The sequence below is a fragment of the Lissotriton vulgaris genome, chromosome 8 (genome assembly GCF_964263255.1).
Source record: "Lissotriton vulgaris chromosome 8, aLisVul1.2, whole genome shotgun sequence".
Classification (NCBI taxonomy): Eukaryota; Metazoa; Chordata; class Amphibia; order Caudata; family Salamandridae; genus Lissotriton; species Lissotriton vulgaris.
Window position 1 is genome coordinate 451080749 of NC_141696.1, and position 12324 is coordinate 451093072.

The following is a 12324-nucleotide window of genomic DNA, read 5'->3' on the forward strand; positions in this document are numbered from 1 at the left end:
TGGTGAGTGCAGAGTGGTGAGTGCAGAGTGGTGAGTGCAGAGTGGTGAGGGCAGAGTGGTGAGGGCAGAGTGGTGGTGAGTGCAGAGTGGTGGTGAGTGGTGAGTGCAGAGTGGTGAGTGCAGAGTGGTGGTGAGTGCAGAGTGGTGGTGAGTGCAGAGTGGTGAGTGCAGAGTGGTGAGTGTAGAGTGGTGAGTGCAGAGTGGTGAGGGCAGAGTGGTGAGGGCAGAGTGGTGAGGGCAGAGTGGTGAGGGCAGAGTGGTGAGGGCAGAGTGGTGAGGGCAGAGTGGTGGTGAGTGCAGAGTGGTGGTGAGTGGTGAGTGCAGAGTGGTGAGTGCAGAGTGGTGGTGAGTGCAGAGTGGTGCAGAGTGCAGAGTGGTGAGTGCAGAGTGGTGAGTGTAGAGTGGTGAGTGCAGAGTGGTGAGGGCAGAGTGGTGAGGGCAGAGTGGTGAGGGCAGAGTGGTGAGGGCAGAGTGGTGAGGGCAGAGTGGTGGTGAGTGCAGAGTGGTGGTGAGTGCAGAGTGGTGAGTGCAGAGTGGTGAGTGCAGAGTGGTGAGTGCAGAGTGGTGAGTGCAGAGTGGTGAGGGCAGAGTGGTGAGGGCAGAGTGGTGGTGAGTGCAGAGTGGTGGTGAGTGGTGAGTGCAGAGTGGTGAGTGCAGAGTGGTGGTGAGTGCAGAGTGGTGGTGAGTGCAGAGTGGTGATGAGTGCAGAGTGGTGATGGCAGAGTGGTGAGTGCAGAGTGGTGAGTGCAGAGTGGTGAGTGCAGAGTGGTGGTGAGTGCAGAGTGGTGGTGAGTGTAGAGTGGTGAGTGCAGAGTGGTGAGGGCAGAGTGGTGAGGGCAGAGTGGTGAGGGCAGAGTGGTGAGGGCAGAGTGGTGGTGAGTGCAGAGTGGTGGTGAGTGCAGAGTGGTGAGTGCAGAGTGGTGAGGGCAGAGTGGTGAGGGCAGAGTGGTGAGGGCAGAGTGGTGGTGAGGGCAGAGTGGTGGTGAGTGCAGAGTGGTGGTGAGTGCAGAGTGGTGAGTGCAGAGTGGTGAGTGCAGAGTGGTGAGTGCAGAGTGGTGGTGAGTGCAGAGTGGTGGTGAGTGCAGAGTGGTGGTGAGTGCAGAGTGGTGGTGAGTGCAGAGTGGTGGTGAGTGCAGAGTGGTGGTGAGTGCAGAGTGGTGAGTGCAGAGTGGTGAGTGCAGAGTGGTGAGTGCAGAGTGGTGAGTGCAGAGTGGTGAGGGCAGAGTGGTGAGGGCAGAGTGGTGAGGGCAGAGTGGTGAGTGCAGAATGGTGGTGAGTGCAGAGTGGTGGTGAGTGCAGAGTGGTGGTGAGTGCAGAGTGGTGGTGAGTGCAGAGTGGTGGTGAGTGCAGAGTGGTGAGGGCAGAGTGGTGAGGGCAGAGTGGTGAGGGCAGAGTGGTGAGGGCAGAGTGGTGAGGGCAGAGTGGTGAGGGCAGAGTGGTGAGGGCAGAGTGGTGAGGGCAGAGTGGTGAGTGTGCAGAGTGGTGAGTGTGCAGAGTGGTGAGTGTGCAGAGTGGTGAGTGTGCAGAGTAGTGAGTGTGCAGAGTGAGTGTGCAGAGCAGTGAGTGCAGAGCATTGTGTGCTGTTGAGTGCAGAGTGCTGTGTATTGGCAATGTTAATGACAATGCCCATTTATTTTTGATTTAAAGAAAAAAAATGTCATGAGCAATGCCAATAGCTCTACCTTTAATGATGCCGAGACCATTGCATTGCAAATGCTTGTTGTTAGATGGATCTCAATGGGTGGAGATGGGAAACGCAAAATCACATTCTTTCTCGCTCCTCTGAGGAGTGCTGCATGGCTCGGCACTTAGTCCCGTTTTTTTTTATGTGTATGTGACTCCCCTGATACAATGGATTCTCAGTTTTGGCCTGACTGTACGGTCATATGCCGATAATACACAGATAGTGGCACCCATCTCATCTCTGGTTGAGAAAGACGCTGAAAATGTTTGCAGCTGTACGATGGCAGTGGCGAGTTGGATGCGGACCAACTGCCTTAAATTAAACTCGGACAAAACTGAGGTACTACTCTTTGGGAGAGAGACCTCTTTCTGGAATGTGTCCTGGTGGCCGGCAGAGTTGGGAAACCTTCCAAAGCTGGTGCAGAAGGCTAAAAACCTGGGAGTATTATTTGACACGAAACTGTTTTTCTGCTCAAATTAATGCAGTAATGTCGGGAGGCCTTTTCATGCTGCGTGTACTTCAAAAAGTCCTCCCTTACATTCCTTTCGACCTGCAAAAAACAGTGATGATGGCCCTCATCACATCCAAAATGGACTATTGTAACTCCCTTTATCTAGGGGCTTCTAAATATCTGCTAAGAAAATTGCAGTCTCTTCAGAATGCTGTAGCACGGACACCTCTGAAAATTCCTAAATTCAAACCAGTATCCCATTTACTGCATGATCTGCACTGGCTGCTTGTGGAGAAAAGGGTGTCTTTGAAGGCACTGTGCCTTATGCACAAGGTGCTTTATAAGACAGGCCAGTCGTACTTTCAAGAGCAGTTCCCCTGGTACGTGCCCAGCAGGAGCCTTAGATCCAGCCCCGCTATTATGGTTACGGTCCCTAGAATCAAACAAGCCAACTGGGGTGGCAGGACGCTAGCCTATCAGGGAGGAAAACTATGGAACTCTCTCCCCCTGGCTCTCCTCGCACAGCCGGCGCTGCAGGTGTTTAGGAAGCAGCTCAAGACCTGGCTGTTTCCGCATTAAGTCAAGGAGGTTACCCGGTCTCCCTACCCCCCATAAACCTATGACCCCCTCGTTCTTTTCGGGACTGAATCTGCTCAGCGCTAAGACACCCTCGGGTAATGCGTGCTTTATGAAATCATCTCATTCATTCATTTCAAGTGCAGATCTACGACTTTCAAGAAGTAACAAGTAGGCCACGAAATAGTACTCCTAGAAGATATTTGTAAACTGCATTTTAGCATGAGCAAATGTACATGTGAAGATTTGCCCATGCGAAAATCGGAATGTTTGCAAGTTCACTTTCCTTCCAACCACTTTTTTCCCCAAACCTGGAAGACATTTTACGTCTGCAATTTTCAGGAGTAAATTTCCAACCTTTGTCAGTAGGGGAAAAGATGAGAGAAGAGTTGGTGAAAACCCTTAAATAATGCAAGTTAGTAGGTTTGCACACACTCAAAAGGGTATTCCAACCTTGGAACTATTGCTTACCACTACTTTGAGCCCCAGTATGTAGATCTGTGGAAACGTGGAAACATAAGGGAATTGCTAGTATTCAAACCCTACTATGGTATGAGCCCTGGCATAATCAGAGAGGCTATATCAGAGCTATTATATAATGAGATTGCTGCCATCATTTGTTGCCGCATTACATGGCACAAAAGGGACAAATGGATTTTTACAGGACACGTAGATTTGTCAAGCAACCTGCGCCATGGGCAAGTAGATATTTGATTAAATTCCACACCCCTGAGGGGTTATCTTCAGTGTGTAACTCCCGTGCCCCGACTAGATTGATGGTTTCTGCCTGGCTTTGGCGCAAGCCCTAGCCAACCAGAAAGCCCATTTTTCACAAGTAATGTATACAATTGTCATATAATAAAGCTCACCCATACGGCTGTATGATTAAACAACTACTGCCTAAACCACGAATTCCTTAACCACAAAGTCTAAACAACGAGCAATGCCAAATCACTACTTTTTTTACGAGTTCCTTAACCACGAAAAAAACCACCTTGTTACTGGCCAATAGATGGCACTATTGTAATAACAATACTTCTGTGTGTGAAGCAAAATAGTAGTCTTTGATGTGTTTTGTGCCAAGAGTTCTTTTACTTTTTCACTTTTCTCAGAAATGCTTTGAAATATTTAGACAGGTATAGGAATAATGCCCTAATGACGTGATGTGTACTGTGAAACACATGTTTTCATATTATTCGATACAATCACTTTTAAAATAAAAGAAAATTAGAGAAGAAACTTTAAAAACAAAGGGTATGAGGGTTGATTTGAAGATGATAAAGTTTTTTTATGGAATATTTTTGTAAATGGTACTTTGTAGTGTTTGCCCAAGCCTTCATTTGAAATTACGTTATTACTAGTATTATGGCACTGACCAGGATGTAGGGAAATATAAACTTGATCTATCAGCCCCAAAGCAGATTCTGCAAAAGGCAATCAGGTAATGCCTAGGTCTGCCGATGATTCTGAGATGAAATCTTCATGGAAACATATAAATAATCTGACGCACATCCATCTGTTGGCCCCCCGCAGACCATTCATCAACAATTAAGTGCATCATACAAACGTCTTCATCGTGTGAACACAGTAATTGAACTTCGCCTCAATAAATATGATGGTTATTTTAAGATAGTGTAAATACAATTCCTGCATAGCTTATTCCCCAATGTCTGTGATCACACATAGCCACTACATGACCCAGAAGCCCAAAGTTCCTGGGATAATTCATGGGAAATCCCTTGGCAGATACGTACCACGCATTACTAAGCTTGCAGGATGAAGGGGGCAAAGATTGTGTCAGGACAGAAGGAGCAGAGGGGAGAGACTGGTGGTTTAGGAAAGTCGTGCTTAAGGAAAGTCATGGTTTAGGAAAGTCGTGGTTCAGGATTCGTTATTCAGGTAAGTCGTTATAAAAACTTTGTTGTTAAGGAGGTTTCCCCACCCATACAGTACATTGTGTCCCAAGTGAACAGAATCACCAAGAAACAAATATACTAACTGTCAATAACAAGAACAGAAACATGTTACAGACAGAAACCAACCCTGAATGCCCAGTCAGTAGGCCTTGTGTGCCTCAACCCGTATTGGGTTTGTCTGAACAATATTTATGTCGGGCGGAGCGCCACAAACAGGCCGTCAGTGGCGGTCCACCCGACATCCAGGGCATAAGCCCGACATTATGAGGCAGGCGGTAAGACAGCAAAGGCCGGGGGAAAGACCGCCCCCTTCGACAGGACTCAAGATCCCATCAGGGCGGCTGTCGGAATCCTATCCCTACAACGGAGGAAGTACCTGTGCAGGCAAAGCCGTAGGGATAAGGATGTCCATTTTCGCCTGCCTTGTCATGACAGTCCCACTGCCATGAAAAGGGCAACCGGAAAGGGACTTTGGAGGCACCCAATAGGGTCCCTGTGGGCCACTTCAAAGTGGTGCCTGGCACATGGTGCATGGATGTGCACCAAGTGCTTTTTTTACTGCGGCTTGTGCTGCAGCCCTTTTCCTGGGCCGCAGCACAAGCTGCAGTGAACAAAATGCACAGGGGAAAACCTGTGGGGACAACATAAAGAACATGAGCTGCTCTGTAAGACAAGCTGCAACATATAAGGGTTGGCACAGTAGGGACATATAGAGTTATGCCTGCTGGGTAAGAGAAGAGGAATAGTAGTACAAAGGTTTGCTGATTATGATTCTGAAATATTGCGACATATTTCGGATACAAAACATTACATTTGCCTATCTCACAATCCCTGAGAAGCAATAAGATCTAAGATATTGACTAAAACTATACATGGTAAACACAATGGTTTTCCACATGAAAAAGAAGTTAAATTCCTGAACAAAACGTATCTACGTACACCAGTTTTGTACAGTCTTCCCAATATACATAAAGATCTGAATCCTGCTCCTGGGAGACCTATTTTGTCAGGCTGTGGCTCTGTACTTGAGCTAAATATAAATGTGGTCTTGCGTTACCCAAGAGCAGACCACCAGAGCGGGTTGGGTTTGAGTGCAACTGAAGGTGGTACTCCTTTTGATGTGGGTGAAGAAACTCCCCAAGTCCAGGTCAAGCCACAATTGACAACTGAGGGGAGTTAATAATATACTTATACAGCCCTAGCTCTTTTGCCAGCACCCGACGTTCAGGAGGACACCCACGGTCCTCCTAATAAAACCAAGGAGTCTGCCATGACTGGAACCCCTATTTCTTCCAGGGTGCGAAGGTGTGTGGTGACATACATGTAGTAAAACTGAGGTGCACATGAAAGGTTGAAGTACTCCAGGTTGGGTAAACCAAACGATGGGTTGCTGTGTAAGAGGGGTGTACCCTTAGTCCCTTTGCTGCTCATCCGTCTCAAGTTTCATATACAGGATATTATAGCAAGAGTATTGTGTCAGGTTCGGCTTCCCAAAACTCTCAACAGTTAATGTAAAGCTATATCTGGAAATTAAAATGTAAAAGACCAAAAAGAAGTCGAAACAAGATGCACTTCAAACTAATTGGACCTCTCCTCACTAACACAAACACTGCACCTTTTTAAGTGGCTAGTTAGGACCATGCACAGCCACTGTTGAGGACAAGTTAGCATTCTATGTCAAGGAAGCGTGTTCATCCTGACATACAACATAAGGTTAGCAAGAGAATAATTTCAACAGGGTCAGGAAGATTTAATGCCCTGCCCCAAAAGTCTGAATGAGACTCAATGGACTTCCAGAGAACCCTTACATTTTTCTTCTGTTCTAAATATAACACGTTTGAGCTCCCAGCACTAGTTAAAAGGGTGATTCTCTTTTCTGTAAGAGGTATTACATTTGCATTCTGCCTGAAGTCATGAAAGCTTATGAATAAATTGTTTTGTAGCTTAATGAATGTATCAATCTATTTGTTTCTTCAAATTAAATATATTTATATTTCAAATGTTAGCTGTTCTACATGAGAATTAGACCAATGGTAAGTGCTGGTGGAAAAATGCTTAAAATAAAATAAATTGAAATACCTTGAGAGTAAGTGAGTATTTATGAAGAGTTCTGCAGAATGCTGCCATGGCATTTGTTCCACTGCAACTCTTCCCTCTGCAAATAAAGTATAAAATCGATTTATTTTTCAACAAAATATAAGCAGAAAGCAAATCTACAACAAACTTTATAGAGTCTCCAGTCAGGGCATTTCTCCAAGGGCGTGGGATATGGTGGAAACAGGGCAATCCTTTTCAACAAATATAGCATATTGGCTCTTAAATTCAATGAACTAGATAAAATATGGAGATTAATGAACTGCAGAGTACTTTCTTTTCTAGGCTAAGATTTTCAGGGGTAGGGAAATTAAACAGTCAAGGCTTCTTCTTGAAGGGTGATGTAAGCCTAGAAGGCTGAGATGCAGGTACCAAATATACAATAAATATCAGATTGAAGAATTACATTACTATGAAAAGGAGATAATTTTAGTCAATATCAGGTTCGTCAGTTTAGTTTAATCCAATACTTTCACAGTTAAACATTGCTACCAATATCCTGGAAAATTCCCTCTTCTGTGTGGTAAACAAATTACACTCTGGACACAGAATACAGAGAGAGCCTTGGTCCATAAATGTATATTGTGCGCTACAATGGTCTGGGCTGTAGGGCACCTTTAACCTGATAAGCAGGCTGCAGACCGGATCGGTGCATCCTATTACACTTAATGCTCTGCCCTCAGGGCAGCAATGAACTTGCACATTCCTTGGGGCAATGCATCAGTGAAAGGCGGACTGACCACTTAAAGCAGTTGCAATGCAGCCTGTCTTTCAAGGTAGACAGAAACCATCCTGCAGGTAGATGCAGTGAGTTACTGCACCCAACAGCAAGAAGATATCTGTTGGCATACAAGGGAATAATTTTAAGGGGACCTCCTCAAGGGCACATTGACTGGGGCATCTCATATACAGTGCAAAATCAGTTTGCCCTCTGTCAGCTTTTCTGCACCACCATCTACACTACGGTAGTAGCACAGAGGCAAACAGTTCCCTGATATGCATGTGGTTACACTCCCATGCAAATGAGGGAGCACCTCCTTAAGATCGTACCAGCGCACATTGCTACGAAAAGGGCTGCACAAGAGTCTGCAGCAGTCCTACCAAGTGTCACGCAACAGGTGTGAAGCTCACGCATTTCAGTGCGGTGATCCGCATCACCGCACTGAAATGCATTGTCACGCATTTTGCTACTTGCTGCCAGGCGAGCCACCAGCACCGTCTGTCAACTCTGTGCCCGTGCTCTCTCTGCTGCTACGGACCGAGTGCCCCTGCTTCCGTCGTTCACATTCCCTGCTAAGACATGTTTGACTAAGGAGAACTGAGTTTCCTTATTAATGTTTCCCAGGGCATGGCTCTCTGACTTTTCAGCCTGACATTACCGGGCCCAGTCAGGTTGTGTGTTACGTGCCGTGCACGGGGACGTCACATCCTGCGTGCTGGTGCAGGAGGCAGGAGGCTGAATTTGCGCGCCTGCAAAGCAATCATGGGGCTTGCAGTGTCCTGCTGCAGCGCGCACCGGCCCGGGCCGCAGTGTGCTGTGCTGCAGCACCCTGCTGCCGAAGATTTAATTTCTTAACGCAGCGGAGGGAGAGTGCAGTCAGTGACCGGGTTAAAGCAGCCACCAGACAGTTTGTTACAGGACGGGTCCCCGGCCCAGGACGCACTGGACAGCCTGGACTAGGAGTCACATCTCTTAGTTACGGTATGTGAGTCACTGAAAAAAATCTATTCATAAAATTCAAATTCAACATTTACTTTCATCCGCTTTCATTTTAACAGGCCCTGGTGATAATATTGCATGAATAGTACTGCACCACTTGTCAGCCGTTTGTTTTCTGAGTGATAACATTTTAACACAGAATAAAGACTTCCTGCCAGCAGACCCTGAATAATACCATTGTGGGTGGCGTTGTTTCTTCATCATTAGTGATCTGATAAAATTGTGACATGATTGCAAAAGCTTGTTTTCAAAACTAATAAAAGACTGTCAGTGCAATTTGTATTTGTTTGCACTTTCATGTGTTCAGAATAAAACACTGCCAAGTTTTACTCTGGTGTTTCCCACCATTCTTTTTTACCTTATTACATTAGCAACCAATTATGCCTGTGACTGAGTGACAGCATTATCTTCTAATCGCACTTGCTATGGTTAAAAAAATCCTTTTTGGGTTAGCTCATGTCATGAATGATCACATCAATGAGATCATCAGCAGTGCCTGCCTGCCCTCGGTTACTGAGCACTGCAGACACGTAGTCTGTGTCTCTGGTTAGTGCCCTTCCTTCCGTTTCTGGTGCTTTGCAGATATGTTTTAAAATCTTCATAAAATTTCTCGTTGCTTAAATTAGTGTAATTTCTGATATCTATATGATCCCCTCATCATCATCATTGCTTGATTTTGCCGCGCGAAAGTGTCACTCGTAGTCGTTGAAATGTCACTCATAATTACTCTTAACTTATGTAAATGTCACGCATAGCAATCTGAAACCTTGGCAGCTATGCTGCAGCCTTTTCTGTAATACCAAGATGCCCTAGGGCCACAGAAAGTGGGTGTGCTTGCCCTATTATGCCCCCAGGAAACTCAGTGCAAACTGGCCCCAAGTTTGTCTTGAAATGATTACAGTCTCTGCAAGATCTGTTCCAAGTGTTACATAATGTTGGTGCGTGCAGAAATTGTCAGGGGACTCCACAGTCGCGGGCGGGTGGGGCGCAATGCATGCAATGCTACATAATACGGTTTTATTTTCTACTGCACAGTATTGGTGTTTGGAAAGTTTACATGTTGAAAGGAATAATGAAATTTTATGAATTTACCAATTTATTGTATGACAATGTCTGTGAGATAAAGTTTGAAAGACTGGTATGGATACAAATGTGATTTTCACACGTTATGCTTAGCAACCCCTTTTTCGCTGCTCATGCAATTAACTCATACCATGCATCCAATAACTGCCTTTGTTATTTGTTGTGCATGGCTATGGATAATCCACCCCTGTATATTCACCATTAGTTCCAAACAGGAGTCCCATGTTTGCCACGTTCAGTACTTGCTAACATATGGTGACATTTGCTTTGCAGCTACTTCTGCATGTGCTGCACATGATGCATGGTGCACCTCGCAAAAGCAATACAGTTTGCAATTTAGAGCACAATAAAGCCTCTACAGAGAATGAATGCACAGTAAAAGATGGAGAAATGAAAATGAGACAGACCAACTAAGGGGGTGCAAGAAAAAAAATATATACATAGGGAACAGAAATAGGGTGAAGGCAAGAAAACAGAAGATGGAAAAAGTAAAAATAAAGTGATGAGAGGGAAAGTGCAAGAAAGAAAAAGCGAGAACCGAGTTAAAATACGAAACAAAGAAACAGAAATGGCTTTTAGAAATTTGAACAGCAAGATTTAGGCCCAGATCTCTGTACTGGGGTGTATGACATTGTTCTGCATTCTGTCCATCAACTGTTGTTTTTGCATTTGTCACCCCGAGTGGGACGGGTATGCTCAGACGTGAGTCCCGTGCTCTCCATGCCACTGGAATCAAGCTATCCTGGCTAATGAGGGCTGAAAGCACGAAACTGGTCCTAGGATGCTTGTTTCCAGTCCAGGGAGGACCTGGCTTGGCAGTTCGGGCTGGACTGTTCCCATGGGGCACAGGGTCAAGACTGATTTGCATATGGCTAGCTTCAAACTGGAATGGCGATTTAAAATACGATGGATTTAGGCCCAGATCTCTGTACTGGGGTGAATGTATGACATTGTTCTGCATTCTGTCCATCAACTGTTGTTTTTGCATTTAAGAAAATTGAAGTCAGCATACAGGAACAAAGAAAACAAAAAGGGGGAGAGAGTAAGGGCAAGAAAGGTTAACTGTTACCACAGAAAAATCAGCTGCATGGTAATGGATGTGCACGCCCAACTGTATCGATGTCTGGATCCTTAATGCTGATTTTTGTTGTCATAAGCAAACACGGATCATGTGTGTACGCCATGATACATGCTTGTCTCACGGATTGCGGTCTTGGACTGCTAAGGGTGCCCACAGCAGTACCGTCTTAGAGCTAAAAGTCTAGTGCCATCACCAGGAGTTCAGCAACAGTAGTGACAGCATACTTTGTAGTGATCAGTAGGAGTGAACAGGTCCTCTTTAGCATGTGTCACTGGAGTGAGGCTTGCGGGGTCACTCATTTTAAAGTTCTGCTGCTGTGTGCTTAACTCACCCCTTGGCTTACATAGGTTTAGTGTTGCGCAGCGCATGAGTAATGCATCTGCAATGGGTGTATGTGTGGGAAAGGTACAATGCAAAGAAAATGCAGTACTGTGCAGGACGTTCATGGTGAATGAAGGTGCTGGGTGTTTGTGTGCCAGTGAGTGGTACAGTACATAACATATGTAAGCATTTGGTTGGACAATGATTTATTACAGCAGCTGCGTGAATTAGGAGTTGTGAGCCCGTATTCACTATGCTGCATCCCCCTCCCCCCAGGGGAGCCTCATACTGCTTGACCAGGTTCCTGCTGAGAGTTGAGTGCAGAAGAGTAACTTGGCCCAGTTATTCAGGATCCTTAGTAGGTAGGGCCCTGGGGCTTCAGGAGTACAAGCCTTTTACTCCCACAGTTATTTTTCTTCTTTTAGAGAGTTGTTTTATATATAGCGTGAACTAGACCCGAGACATCGGGTATCAGAGCGCTTTACATGAGCACCAGTTTCGTTTCAGTTTTTGATAGGCACAGGGAGATTAAGTGATTTGCCCAGAATCACAGGATGTTGAGGGTCGTTGTCGAGACTCGAACCCAGTTCCCCAGCTTTGAGGTCGACCGCTCTAAACGCAAGGCCACATCCTTTCCCCAGAAGGCCCTGTGTACCCAATAGCCCTCTGAAAGAGGTTCTGACAGTGAGAAATGAGGGCGAAAAAACAGAAGCGCAAGAGAAAAAAAAATAGCTGTGAGCATGACAGATGAAAAGAGAGAAAAAAGTGATGAAAGTGGAAGTAAACAGGAAAAACAGACAAGGAAAAGGGACTAAAGGGAATGGGCAACAGGAAGAGTAGGGTTAAAAGGGAAGTAAAGATAAAAACAGACAGGAGATAAAGTAAAAAGAAAAAAAAAGAAGTGACAGGAACAAAAGGGAGTAGGAGTGGCACAAAACAGACAGAAAAACAAGCAATATAAGAAATACGTCTGACAGGTGCTCTCAGTCGACTCTCATTGGAGAAGCATGGGTGGGGGTTACCAAAGATTAGGTTTCCATTCATGGATCTTTTCCCCATTACCCAGAACAGGTGGTGATCGGCAGAGGACAAGAGAAGAAAAAAAGAAAGGAAGGGAATGAGAGCTGAGCATGAGACTCTCGGGAAAGCAAATACTTCCCCACCGACGGAATTCCAACCTAAATGCATTTTGGGATTTACAAGGTTTTTTTTGTTTACATGAAAAAAGGATGACTTTGACCCCTTAGCTTCTGAGGCTTTTCTGCCCCAATGCTCAGCCCTTTTTTGATGATACAGCACTTATTAGTTTTTCCCACAAAGGGTATCTAGGCCACATTTGCATCTCTTCTTATCTCAAATGTTGGGGATTTTTAAAGGTACACAGGGTTAGTGGAATGC

General features: G+C 45.5%; 1 protein-coding gene across 1 annotated transcript in view; it reads right to left on the minus strand.

Moving 5' to 3' along the window:
* The window catches only part of MRPL30 (mitochondrial ribosomal protein L30), a 158780-nt gene that overhangs the window by 125217 nt on the left and 21239 nt on the right, over nucleotides 1-12324 (minus strand). The window contains exon 2 of the mRNA XM_086934232.1: nucleotides 6707-6782. Coding sequence (XP_086790358.1) covers nucleotides 6707-6754 — 48 coding nt within the window. The 5' untranslated portion in view covers nucleotides 6755-6782. The remainder of the gene's footprint in view (nucleotides 1-6706; nucleotides 6783-12324) is intronic.